This window comes from Sapajus apella, unplaced genomic scaffold, assembly GCF_009761245.1.
Source record: "Sapajus apella isolate SASKATOON/1434 unplaced genomic scaffold, GSC_monkey_1.0 scaffold173, whole genome shotgun sequence".
In the NCBI taxonomy this organism is placed as follows: domain Eukaryota; kingdom Metazoa; phylum Chordata; class Mammalia; order Primates; family Cebidae; genus Sapajus; species Sapajus apella.
In genome coordinates, this window is record NW_022437113.1 from 777,658 (window position 1) to 789,978 (window position 12,321).

At 58.8% G+C, this 12,321-nt stretch overlaps 1 protein-coding gene across 2 annotated transcripts in view; it reads left to right on the top strand.

Moving 5' to 3' along the window:
- Nucleotides 1-10,285, top strand: part of LSM4 (LSM4 homolog, U6 small nuclear RNA and mRNA degradation associated) — a 16,768-nt gene extending 6,483 nt beyond the window's left edge. Inside the window, exons 2-5 of one of the 2 annotated variants that reach the window (XM_032267898.1) lie at nt 1,994-2,035; nt 4,688-4,786; nt 7,506-7,689; nt 9,649-10,285. In XM_032267898.1, coding sequence (XP_032123789.1) covers nt 1,994-2,035; nt 4,688-4,786; nt 7,506-7,689; nt 9,649-9,740 — 417 coding nt within the window. In that variant the 3' untranslated portion in view covers nt 9,741-10,285. The remainder of the gene's footprint in view (nt 1-1,993; nt 2,036-4,687; nt 4,787-7,505; nt 7,690-9,648) is intronic. The other variant, XM_032267899.1, reaches the window with a different exon arrangement.
- Nucleotides 10,286-12,321: the final 2,036 nt, after the last annotated feature.

The window sequence follows — 12,321 nt, forward strand, 5'->3', positions numbered from 1 at the left end:
AAAAAAAAAAAAAAAATACAAAAATTAGGCCGGGCGTGGTGGCTCAAGCCTGTAATCTCAGGACTTTGGGAGGCTGAGGCGGGTGGATCACCTGAGGTCGGGAGTTCGACACCAGCCTGACCAACATGGAGAAACCGTGTCTGAACTAAAAGTACAAAATTAGCCATGCATGGCAGTGCATGCCTGTAATCCCAGCTACTCGGGAGGCTGAGGCAGGAGAATCGCTTGAACCAGGGGGACAGAGGTGACTGTGAGCCGAGATTGAGCCATTATATTCTAGCCTGGGCAGCAAGAGGGAAGCTCCGTGTCAAAGAAAAACAAAAATTAGCCGGACATGGTGGCGCACCCTTGTAATCTCAGCTACTCGGGAGGATGAGCCAGGAGGATCACTTGAACCTGGGAAGTGGAGGTTGCAGGGAGCCAAGATCGTGCCACTGCACTCCAGCCTGGGCAGCAGGCTCGCCTCCCAGGCTCAAGCGATCCTCCCGCCTCAGCACCCTGGAGTCGCTGGGACTACAGGCACACGCTAAATTTTTTTTGTTTTTTTTTTTTTTTGAGACGGAGTTTCGCTCTTGTTACCCAGGCTGGAGTACAATGGCGCGATCTCGGCTCACCGCAACCTCCGCCTCCTGGGTTCAGGCAATTCTCCTGCCTCAGCCTCCTGAGTAGCTGGGATTACAGGCATGCGCCACCATGTCCAGCTAATTTTTTGTAGTTTTAGTAGAGACGGGGTTTCACCGTGTTGACCAGGATGGTCTCGATCTCTTGACCTCGTGATCCACCCGCCTCGGCCTCCCAAAGTGCTGGGATTACAGGCGTGAGCCACTGCGCCCAGCCTTATATTTTGTATTTTTAGAGCGAGACTGCATCTAAAAAAAATAAAAATGAAACCAGCTCAGATGTGGCCTTCTCAGATGGGACTGACCCCTGCAATGGGGCATGGCAGTGTCCGCCTTGGGCCAGTTGGGGTTGCCCTGCAAGGCGTGGGCTTGTGCTTGCTTCAGACAGAAAGGGCCAGGCCAGCTGTTTCTTGCCGGCTCCATAGTACTGGGCAGGTTCCTCAGTCTCCAAGATGCGGTGCCCTCAACTCCATACTCACAATAACCTCATCAGCGTGGGTGCCTCTCAGAGATACCAGTTTGACCCTAAAATACAGGCAGCAGGCCAGGCACGTGGTTCATGCCCGTAATGCCCGCACTTTGGGAAGCTGAGGCGGGTGGACCACCTGAGGCCAGGAGTTTGAGACTAGCTTGGCCAACATGGTAAAACCCCGCCTCTTCTAAAAATAGAAAAATAAGCTGGGTGTGGTGACACATGCCTGTAGTCCCAGCTGCTTGGGAGACTGAGGCAGAAAAATTGCTTGAGCCAGAGACGTGGAGGTTGCGGTGAGCTGTGATCGTGCCACTGCGCTCCAGCCTGGGCAACAGAGCGAGACTCTGTCCCAAAAAAAAAAAATTGGCCAGGCACGGTGGGAGACCGAGGCAGGTGGATCACCTGAATTCAGGAGTTTGAAACCAGCGTGACCAACATGGAGAAACCCCGTCTCTACTAAAAATACAAAATAGCCAGGTGTGGTGGCGCGTGCCTGTAATCCCACCTACCCAGGAGGCTGAGGCAGGAGAATCGCTTGAACCCAGGAGGCGGAGGTTGCGGTGAGCCGAGATCGCGCCATCACACTCCAGCCTGGGTAACAAGAGCGAAACTTGATCTCAAAAAAAAAAAAAAAATTGACCAGAGTGTTCAGCACCAAGAGCAAGTGGTGGCCACCTATGGGAGGAGGGAGAGTGTGTGAGGCTTTTCTTCCTAATCCAAGAGGCAGGTGTGTGTTCTGCGCTGGGCAGAGTAAGGAAGTGGCATTTCCGGCGGGGAGTGATTGACACGCACTCCTGTGCTCCCCGCACCGCACCATCCATGAGTCGTGGGGTGGACTCGAGACCAGAGCTCCCAGGTGCTGGTCAGACAGACAAACCATGCAGCTTTATTTGCCTTTCAGCTTCCCTTGTCACTGCTGAAGACAGCTCAGAATCACCCCATGGTGAGTACTCGCTGGTCTGGGACAACCTGTTGGGGGCGGGGCGGCCAGCCTCAGCATAGGGACAGTGGCTGAGCAGACGGCTTCCTGCCTGTCCACCAGTACAGCAGCTCCTTCCCTTCTCTCTTCCCAGGTGTGTCCACACCCCTGTCTTTTCTGCTGCTTGTGATGGTAATATATACATACTTATTAATGTAGTCGGCCAACTGCAGTGACTCATGCCTGTAATCCCAGCACTTTGGGAGGCCGAGGCGGGCAGATCACAGAGGCGAGAGATGGAAACCATCCTGGCCAACATGGTGAAACCCCGTCTCTTTTTTTTTTTTTTTTTTTGGAGACGGGGTTTCACTCATGTTACCCAGGCTGGAGTGCAATGGCGCGATCTCGGCTCACCACAACCTCCGCCTCCTGGGTTCAGGCAATTCTCCTGCCTCAGCCTCCTGAGTAGCTGGGATTACAGGCACGCGCCACCATGCCCAGCTAATTTTTTGTATTTTTAGTAGAGACGGGGTTTCACGTGTTGACCAGGATGGTCTCGATCTCTTGACCTCGTGATCCACCCGCCTCGGCCTCCCAAAGTGCTGGGATTACAGGCTTGAGCCACCGCGCCCGACCCACCCCGTCTCTACTAAAAATACAAAAATTAGCCGGCCATGGTGGTGCACGCCTGTAGTCCCAGTTATTCAGGAGGCTGCGAAAGAATTGCTTGAACCCAGGAGGCAGAGGTTGCAGTGAGCTGAAAATGCACCACTGCCTTCCAGCCTGGCCACAGAGCAAAACTGTCTCAAAAGACACACACACAAACTTAAAATTTAGCCAGACGAGGTGGTATGTCCCTGTAGTCACAGCGACTCAGGAGACTAGGCAAGAGGATCGATTGGTCCCAGGAGTTTGAGGCTGCAGTAGGCTATGATCACACCAATGTGCTCCAGCCTGGGCGACAGAGTGAGACCTTGTCTCTAAAAAAAGAAAAAAAATGAATGAGGTGGAAGGATCGCTTGAGCCCAGGAGTCCAACCTGGGCAATATAGCAAGACCCTGTCTCTTAATAAAAAGAACATCAGGCTGGGCATGATGGCTCACACCTATAATTCCGTACTTTTGAGAGGCTGAGGCTAGAGGATGGCCTGAGCCCAGGGGTTTGGAAACCAGCCTGGGCAACATGGAGAAACCACCTCTCAATAAAATATAAAAATTACCTGGGTGTAGGGCCGGGTGCGGTGGCTCATGCCTGTAATCCCAGCACTTTGGGAGCCCGAGGTAGGTGGATCACCTGAGGTCAGGAGTTCGAGACCAGCCTGGCCAACACGTGAAACCCCATCTCTACCAAAAATTAGGCATGGAGGTGTGTGCCTGTACTCCCAGCTACTGGGGAGGCTGAGGCAGAAGAATCGCTTGCACCTGGGAGGCAGAGGTTGCAGTGAGCTGAGATCACGCCACTGCACTCCAGCCTGGGTGACAGAGTGAGACTCCGTCTAAAAAAAAAAAAAAAAAAAAATTACCTGGGTGTAGTGGCGTGCGCCTGTAGTCTCAGTTACTTGGAAGCCTGAGGCAGGAGGATCACCTGAGCCGGGGGCATTTGAGGCTGCAGTGAGCCCAGAGCACGCCTGTATGGTTGCCTGTGTTCATTTCTCTTGGGCAGATGCCTAAGTGAATTGTTTAAAAATCTCAGCCTTGGTGGGAGGCCGAGGTGGGTGGATCACCTGAGGTCAGGAGTTCAAGACCAGCCTGGCCAACATGGTGAAAGCCTCGTCTCTACCAAAAATATAAAAAATTAGCCGGGTGTAGTGGCAGGCGCCTGCAATTCTAGCTACTTGGGAGGCTGAGGCAGGAGAAAACTCAGCCTTGGGTGGAGCCCGGGCGGTCAAGGCTGCAGTGAGCTCGGTCACGACACTGCCCTCCAGCCTGGGCACAGAGCAAGACCGTCTCAGAAAAGACCGAAACAGTCTCAGCCTTTTCCTAACAGCAGTCTGTCTTCCGAATGATGTGCTACTTACCTTTGCCCTCAAAACCTATCAAAGTAAATAAGTCATTATTGCAGTGAAAAGCAGCATTTCCAGAACACCAAAGCCCAGATATCTGGTGACCGCCCTGAATCAGTGGCCACCGTCACTGTCATTCATTCCTTTAAATATTTCTGTTTCTTAGTTTTTTTTTTTTTTTTTTTTTTTTTTTGATCCCGCTTTTTGCTCTGTTGCTCAGGCCAGAGTGCAGTGACGCAACCTCAGCTCACTGCAACCTCTGCCTCCCAGATTCAAACATTTCTCCTGCCTCAGGCTCCCGAGTAGCTGGGACTACACGCACGTACCACCACACCTGGCTAATTTTTAGTAGAGACAGGGTTTGTTCATGTTGGTCAGGCTGGTCTCAAACTCCTGACCTCAGGTGATCCTCCCACCTCGGCCTCCCAAAGCTCTGGAATTACAGGCGTGAGCCACCGCACATGGCCCAGTATCATTTTTAATTGCACAAAGATTGGCATCATGAAAGGAGGCACAGCCTGTCGTCCGTAAGAAAGGCCATTTGGGGGTCTCGGAGCCATGGGCTGAGGCCCGGAGGTGGTGGCCCGTCTCAAGGGGCAGAGGCGCACCTCCTGGGGAGCCCGTGGTGCAGAGCTCTGGGGCCACAGCCGACCTCTGGCCTGTCTCTCTTCCAGTTGGTGGAGCTGAAAAATGGGGAAACATACAACGGGCACCTGGTGAGCTGCGACAACTGGATGAACATTAACCTGCGAGAGGTCATCTGCACGTCCAGGGTGGGTGCCGCACCGCCAGCGGGGGCTGGGGGAGGGGTGGGGTGCACGCTCAGCATCCTCCCTCCCTGGGCCTCATGGGAGGAGTCAGTGGGGGAAGCCACCTGGGCCTGCTCATCCTGCAGGGGCCAGTGGGGCATGGGAGGGACAGGGCAGGGCGGGCCAGGCCTCCAGGCCCCCAGCTCGCCCTGGACTTCTACCCTGTGGGAGGCTGCCCTCCTCACCTGGCCTTTCTGCTGTGTGTCTGTTGGTGCCACCCTGACCTGGAAGGACCTAGGCCTTGGGACTTTCTGTGGCTCAGGTCAGGGCGGCTCCCTCCAGGGGAGGCCCGAGCCCCCCGGACTCTGCTGCCTTTAGTCCAGCCGGATATTGCCTGGACTCTATGGGCATGGTGGTGTGGCCATGGGATGTACGGGATGCCCAGGCTACGGTGGGCAGGAGCAGCGCCACGGCAGGCCAGGAGCCGCCCTCCAGAGCCCGAGACTGCAAGCGCCTGGCTAGGAGCCCTGCGCAGCCAGCTGGGGCTGGAAGGTGGCTTCCTCTGGTGTCACAGGCCTTCCCGCCCCTGGGGTGCCTGGGGTGACCCACAGAGCACTGAGGAGGAGGTCGAGGTGGTGCCGAAGGCAGCGGCTCCCTTGGCTTCCTCCCGCCAGCCTTCCCTGATCCCATCTGTCGTGTCTCCCCATGGGCGACAGCCCCCCATGGTATAGGGAGGAAACTGTTGGGGAGCTGGAAGCACCTGCCTGAGGTGGCCTTGACGGGACCACAGGGCGTGAGGAGGGACGCGCTCCTTCCTGAAGTGGCCTTGTCTTGCCCTGACCCCCATCCCCACCGGGACTGGGCCTCCTGTCAGCACAGGGCTGGTGAGGTGGGGGCAGGTGGTGGGGTCGCCGTGCAGCAGCGATAGAAGCTCTGGAAGCTGCTTGCTGGGTTTGGGCCGCAGCCTGTGGGAGGGTATCTGGGTGGGTCCCGTCTGGTCCTGTCGGACGGTGCCTTCCTGCCTGCTGCCAGTGGGGCTCTGTCCACTTCCGGCGCTGGAATCATCGGGTGTGTCACGTGCGTGAGCACATGCGGTTTTATGGACACCACCATGTCTTAGAAGCGAGAAGCCCATTCACCAGCTCTTAGACGTGAGAAGCCCATTCATTCAGAGGCTATGAGGTCTCCAGGGGTTAGGTCCGGCCTCTGCCGCCAGCTTCCACTGGACACGTGGCTTTCCCTGGGCAGCTTGAATCTGTGGCTGGGCGCTGGGAGGATAGGTCACGGGAACTCACATCGTCCCTATCTAAGTGGGCCCCTCCCTCCCTCAGAGGCAGGCCGCCAGATGCAGAGAGCCTGGGCTGAGACCTCAGGAGCGTTTCGGGCAGGAGGCAAGGGCCTCCCTGTAGTGAGCTCAGGTCCTGTCCAGGTTCCTGCACGAGGAAGCCTCTGGGCCCTGCTGGGGAGAGCTGGGTGCTGAGCTGCCTGCCCCGGCCCAGAACTCCTACAGAACCATAGTGTTTCCATCCCACGAGCCCTTGAGGGGTTCCTGGAAGAGTGAGCACCCAAAAGGGTCTGTTCATCCCTGCCTGGTGCTGGGCCAGGCCAGACTCACTCAGGCGTGGAGGAGAGTGTCTGACGGGGGGACCTGGGGATTTGGGTAGGTGAGGCCTTTTGGGGCCAGAGTTGGCCAGACGAGAAGCGGGAACACCACATGCAAAGTTCTGGGGGGCAGGCCCATGGCGGGTGTTCCAGAAGCAGAAAGTTCCATTTGGAGGGAGTGTCGTCACGGGCTGGGAGAGGACAGCCAGGGCGGGGCCCTCCATAGCCTTGCTGAGGCTCTCAGACCTTGCCCCCAGGCCAGAGGCGCCCTGAGTGGATTCCAAGCAGGAAGATACTGTGATCTGACTTCTAGGGGGATGGGGGAGAAGACCATCCAGGTGTCCCGCATGGATCTGTCCAGGAACTGGGGCAGCGGGGCAGGGCTGGGGAACTGATATGGTAGGAGGGGCTCTGGCCCCTGCTAAGCCCTCAATATGTCCCGGTGGGGCCTTGGGGCGGCATTGCATAGTGAGTCTGTGACTTTGCAAGGCCCCCATTTCTCCAGCCTCAATTAGCTCTCCTGAAACTGGCATCGCTGGGAACCGCCCTTGAGCCACCCTAGCAGGACCCAGGTTCCCCATCCTCCACCCCTCTTCACCCACCACATCCAGCCTGTAGCATGTCCCTGTCAGTTGATGCTTCTTGAATGGATGAATGAGTCAGGGCGCATAGAGAGGCTTCCAGAAGGGAGGTGGGCCGGGGCAGGAGGAGGAGTAACTGGGCTTCGGCTGTGTCTGGTGCACAGGGAAGTCCCCACCTGCTCTGGGCTTTGGGTTGCCGGTAAAAGAAACCCCCAACCCCAACCAGAGGGAGCCCCAGTCAGCCACTCCTGAGCCAGCCCCATGGGCAGAGGATAGGAGCCAGTCTTCCTTTGTGGACCCTTGCTCCTGGGTGAAGGATTGCCTGGGTCAGGGGAGATCCTGCCTGGAGGCTGGACCCATTTCCATGCTGTGTCCCCGGACCGAGACTGTGCTGCGTCCCGGGGTGGTGCAGTGTGCAGGCGGGGTGGGATGGCGGTCTGTGTGGGGTGATGCTGCCCCTGCCCTCTGCACCCAGCTTTGCAGGGCCTCCTGCAGATCTCAGACCCCGCTCCCAGGACTTGGCCAGGTGGCCCCGTAATAACCCGCCCCCTTCTCTGCAGGACGGGGACAAGTTCTGGCGGATGCCCGAGTGCTACATCCGCGGCAGCACCATCAAGTACCTGCGAATCCCTGATGAGATCATCGACATGGTCAAGGAGGAGGTGGTGGCCAAGGGCCGCGGCCGCGGAGGCCTGCAGCAACAGAAGCAGCAGAAGGGCCGCGGCATGGGCGGTGCCGGCCGAGGTGGGGCTCCCATCCCAGCGGACACACCTGGGGCGGGAGGGTGGCCACAAGGGGCATTCCTCCTTCATTGGCCTCCTTGGCTGGTGCCCTCAAAGCACTGCCTGGGAGCCTCCCGACCCTCCCAGGCCTCCTCCTGGTCGTTGGCCGTGAGCCAAGGCCCAGCCGGAGGAGCCCCAAGACCCGGGACTCAGCCCTCCTCTCACTGCACCTCCCCCAGCCTCAGTTTCCCCTCTGCAGAGAGGGTCTGGCAGTGCCCACCTGTCCAGCCACTGGCAAGGATTTACTCGGGGCCTGGCGTGGGGCCCTTTCCCTGCCGTGGCTCTATCCAAAGCCAAGCTTGCCCTCCCCACCAGAGATGACAAATTGGGCGTAAAATGCCATCTGCAGCCCCTGCCCCTCCTCACCTCTCTCTCCGGCTCTGTGTTCTCAGGGGGCCTTCGTGCCGGGCTCGGGTGCCGGCCTGGGAGCTTGTGGCACAGGATGGCTGCCCCCGAAGGCCCCAGGCGCCAACTTTGAGTGCAGGCTGACTGAGTGGTCAGGAGTGATCCCGAGGGAGGGGCAGGGGCAGTGTTCCAGGCGAGGAGCTTTGGGGGTCTCAGGGTGGGTGGGGCCTCTGGGGTCGCAGGCCTGGCTCCTACGCACTTGGGGTCAAGGTTGTTGAGAGCGTAGGTTGGGTCCTACCTAGGGAAGTGAGGGGGCTTTCTCTGGCTGTTCTGCAGGAAGCCATGGAGCCATGGGTTGCAGACAGCAGCCTCACAGGGGCTCCCACAAAGCCGTGTGCCCTGGCACAGCTGGTCCTGCCTGGGAGAGGGGACATCGGTAGCCCCAGGCCATTGTTGGCCTCTGGGCTCTGCCCCCACAAGACCTGGTGGTCTCTAGCTGGTGAGAGCCTCAACCTCTTGGATCCTCTGAATCTGGACCCCTGGCCCCGCCTTCACGGGGTTGAGGTCTGCAGAGATGGAGATTCCAGCTCCTGTGGATGTCAGTCCTCGGTCCCCAGACCTCCCCAGCCCGGAGCTGTGCTGCCTCTGGCACCCGGCATGTGGCCTCCTGCTGGCGTTGGCTCTCTGGCTGTTCAAAGCTCCAGCTTTGACTTCCTCAAACGTTAGTCCAGCTAGAAAGTTCTCTGAAATGGCTCCCTAGACGGGGGTCACAGCTGGGATCCCTGAGGGAGGGGGAGAAGGAGGGATTGGTGTTGGGTCCCTGCCCACCCAGCCTGCTGCACTCAGGCCTGGCCTGTGGTGGGGGTGGCATTAGAGGGCCGCGGGCACACGGAGGGTGTGGGAACAGGTCCCCTGCCTGCAGCTTGCTCAGGATCACTGTAGGTGCTGCCGAAGCGTCCACTCAGTGAGTCCCTGCGCAGGGCCCTCATCTCCCAGGACCTCCCTGGGTGGGGGCGCTGGACACCCCACACACATGCCTCCCCAGCGGCTGTGTGTTTCCACCTCAGGGGCTTCATGGAAAATGTCATTTGGTCTCATGGTCTCCTGTCCCTGTGGCCTCGGGCCTGCTGGGGAGTCCCCTCCCCTTCCCTGTGCCTGGGGCTGGATACATAATAACCCCTCTTCCTGTTTTCCTCCTGGCAGGTGGATGAGGGGCTGTGGGTGGTTCTGGAGCATGGGAGGCCCCCCATGCAGCCCCCAGCCTGGCCTACTGCCCTGGTCTCTGCTCCACCCCTCTCCTACCTCCCCCTCCTCCAGGAAGCCCTTCTGGCTTTGTTCTTTAGGAAGCCTGTCCCCACCCTGCAGCCCTAGGGGACTGGGTCTAGTCCCATAATGAGGATGCCCTGGAGTGCCTGCCTTGCTCAGATGCTCCTCCCCAAGGGGCAGTCCCCACGTCACACAGGAGGAAGCTGAGGCTGGAGAGCTGGTGACCTGGCCTAGTGTTTCGGGGTGTTGGGATCCTGTCAAAGGTCCCACCCACCTGGCTCAGCTGCAGCCCCCTCTCTCTGTCCCACAGGTGTGTTTGGTGGCCGGGGCCGAGGTGGGATCCCAGGCACAGGCAGAGGCCAGCCGGAGAAGAAGCCGGGCAGACAGGCGGGCAAACAGTGAGCGCCCACCCAGACCGGCCGCTGCGCCCTCCCGCCAGGACCGCGGCTCCACTCCACAGATGGACGGGTCTGCTCAGAAAGGAAGAGGCGGGCCTCGGGGAGATCCCCCTCGCGTTTTGTGACTCTCCCTTTTAGGTGAAGCCCCTTTTTCTTGCTACAGCCGGCAGTTCTCTGGTTGGAAATGTTTGGTGTTTTTGGTTTTGTGAAGTGGCCGTCCAGAGCTGGCTGGATTCCTGGAAGATTCTTTGCTGAAAGCATCTTTCAAGCCTCGCTCTGGTTCTCAGGGCGGCATTTTCCAGAGGGGTTTGGTTTGCGTTTCTCGGAGCCTCTCGGAGCAGCGAACAGACGGGAGATTTTTATTTTAAGCTGTTGACGCTGGGATTGACAGCCTGGAGTTTCCTTGAGCGCGGCCCCAAAATTGCCTTTCAAAACAAACCCGGGGACGGATGAATGCTTTAGAGCCCGTGCAGGGGACGCCGCCGGGCCCTGGCCCTTCGCTTCCTCTCTCTGTGTTACAAAAATAAAAATAAACAAAACTACACACTGCACATCCGACGTTCCTTTTCAGCTTCTGGGCGCACCTAGCGGGTCTCCCACCGTCGGTCCATGGCTGGGCTCTCAGGAAATTGCCAGCCAGTAAGGGAAGCTTCCTTTTGAAGGTTCTCACCAGGCATCAGCGTCACAGTGGGGCACTGAAGGACATCAGTACCGGCATCTGGATATCGGGGGCTCCTGAGGGTCCCCGGTGACCCCCGCGCCAGGTTGCCCTGTAACCCCTTCCCCTCTGTGGAGATATTAATGCTGGGGGTGGGTGTGGGGAGGGAACTGCCCGGCAGGGGCCATGTGTGGTTCCCATCACCCCTTCCGGGTGACCTGGGCTCCATCATCTGCCCCCTCTGTCCACACTAGCATTCACGCAGAGAAGACTGGGGACAGGAATGCATGTGGAAGAGTCACGAGGCTGCTGCCCCCTTTCTGAGCCAGGCCAGGCTTGTCAGGGGTGCCCTGAGATGCTGAGTCAGCACTTTGGTAGCTCCTGGTAGCATCTGGGGAGAGGGAAGGAGCCACAGGGAAGCCCAGAGGCACGCGGCAGCCGGCTCCACAGGTCAGGGCTTCTTGAGTCCTCAGAGTTATTTGCCATTGGACAGATTATGCATTTACAATTTCCTAGCCTGGGGCCTGGGATGCTCCCCTTGTGGTGGGTGGGGGGACTGGGACGGATGTCTGCTGTCACCTGCTCTCTGCTTGGTGACACAGCAGCACTTCACTGAGGGTTAGATATGGGGCATGTGGGGTCCAAGCCTCACAAACCCACCCCCTCAACAGAGGCAGGGGCCGCAGTTGGGGGCTCAGGCCTGGGGCCTTGGGATGCACGAGCCCACCTGCCTGCTGGATAAGAGCATTCGTTTTGACATGGAGTCTCACTCTTGCCATCTCGGCTCACTGCAGTCTCCGCATCTCGTGACCTCGTGATCCACCCGCCTCGGCCTCCCAAAGTGCTGGGATTACAGGCTTGAGCCACTGCGCCCGGCCCTTTTTTTGTATTTTTAATAGAGATGGGGTTACAGCACGTTGGTCAGGTTGGTCTCAAACTCCTGACCTCGTGATCCGCCCGCCTCGGCCTCCCACAGTGCCGGGACTACAGGTGTGAGCCACCGCGCCCGGCAGAAAGGAGCATCTCCTGGCACATCCCACGCCCTTGCAGGGTGGGCCGGGCAGGGGGCTGGGCTCACAGGGTTGGGTGGGTGGGGCAATCTCACGGAAGGAGGGAAGGAAGGGTGGGGAGCCCCATTTGCAGCTCCCGCCCCTGGTCCTAGACTCACTGGCTGGGGCTCTGCTTCAGGAGGCCTGGGCCCCTTCCTCCCAGGGGTCGTGTCTGTCATGAGAGGTGGATGAAATCCAGGAGCTAGGGTCAGGTGTCCTGGGAAGCTGGGATGGGAAAGCCCTTGGAGACCCCTTCCCCTTCCTGCTGATCTCCGTTTGGTTTTTCCTCCCTGACCAGACTCTGAACCCAGAATGTTTCCCAACGCCCCCAAGTGCCCTCTCGCCATTCCGGGTCCCGGGCTCCCAAACTGCCAGGTCTTTCTTTGCGGGGCTAATCCCCGGGCTCCCAAGCGTGCATAAATGCGGCTTCTTGCACGCACAGCTAGAGGCAGAGCCAGCTCTGACCTTTCCAGCCTGGCCACTGCAGGCTCCAGGCCCAGTCCCTCCTGGCTTGTGACTTGAGCTGCAAAGTCCCCTCGCCTGCCTCCGCCAACCTGACCTCGTGGGCTAGAGTGGCCCCTGCTTAGGGGCAGCGGACTTCCAGAAGCTTCCGGGCCCCCTCCCTCGAGCTGGGTATCGGACCAGCTCTGTGTTTCATTCTTCCTGGTTGGTTTCATGAAGCCCCATCCTCAGCCTCCTGAACAAGAAAAGAAACTGAAAGCACCAGTCTAGTTCCTAAATCCAAAGCTTCCAGGTCTTTCTGCCCTCCGACGGTCTGCTGGGCCAGGGGTCCACACCCTCTCGTCACCCAACTAGGGCTGACTTTACCACAGATGGTCCCCGCCCGCCCCCAGACCTTCTCGCCTGGAGTTTGCTTT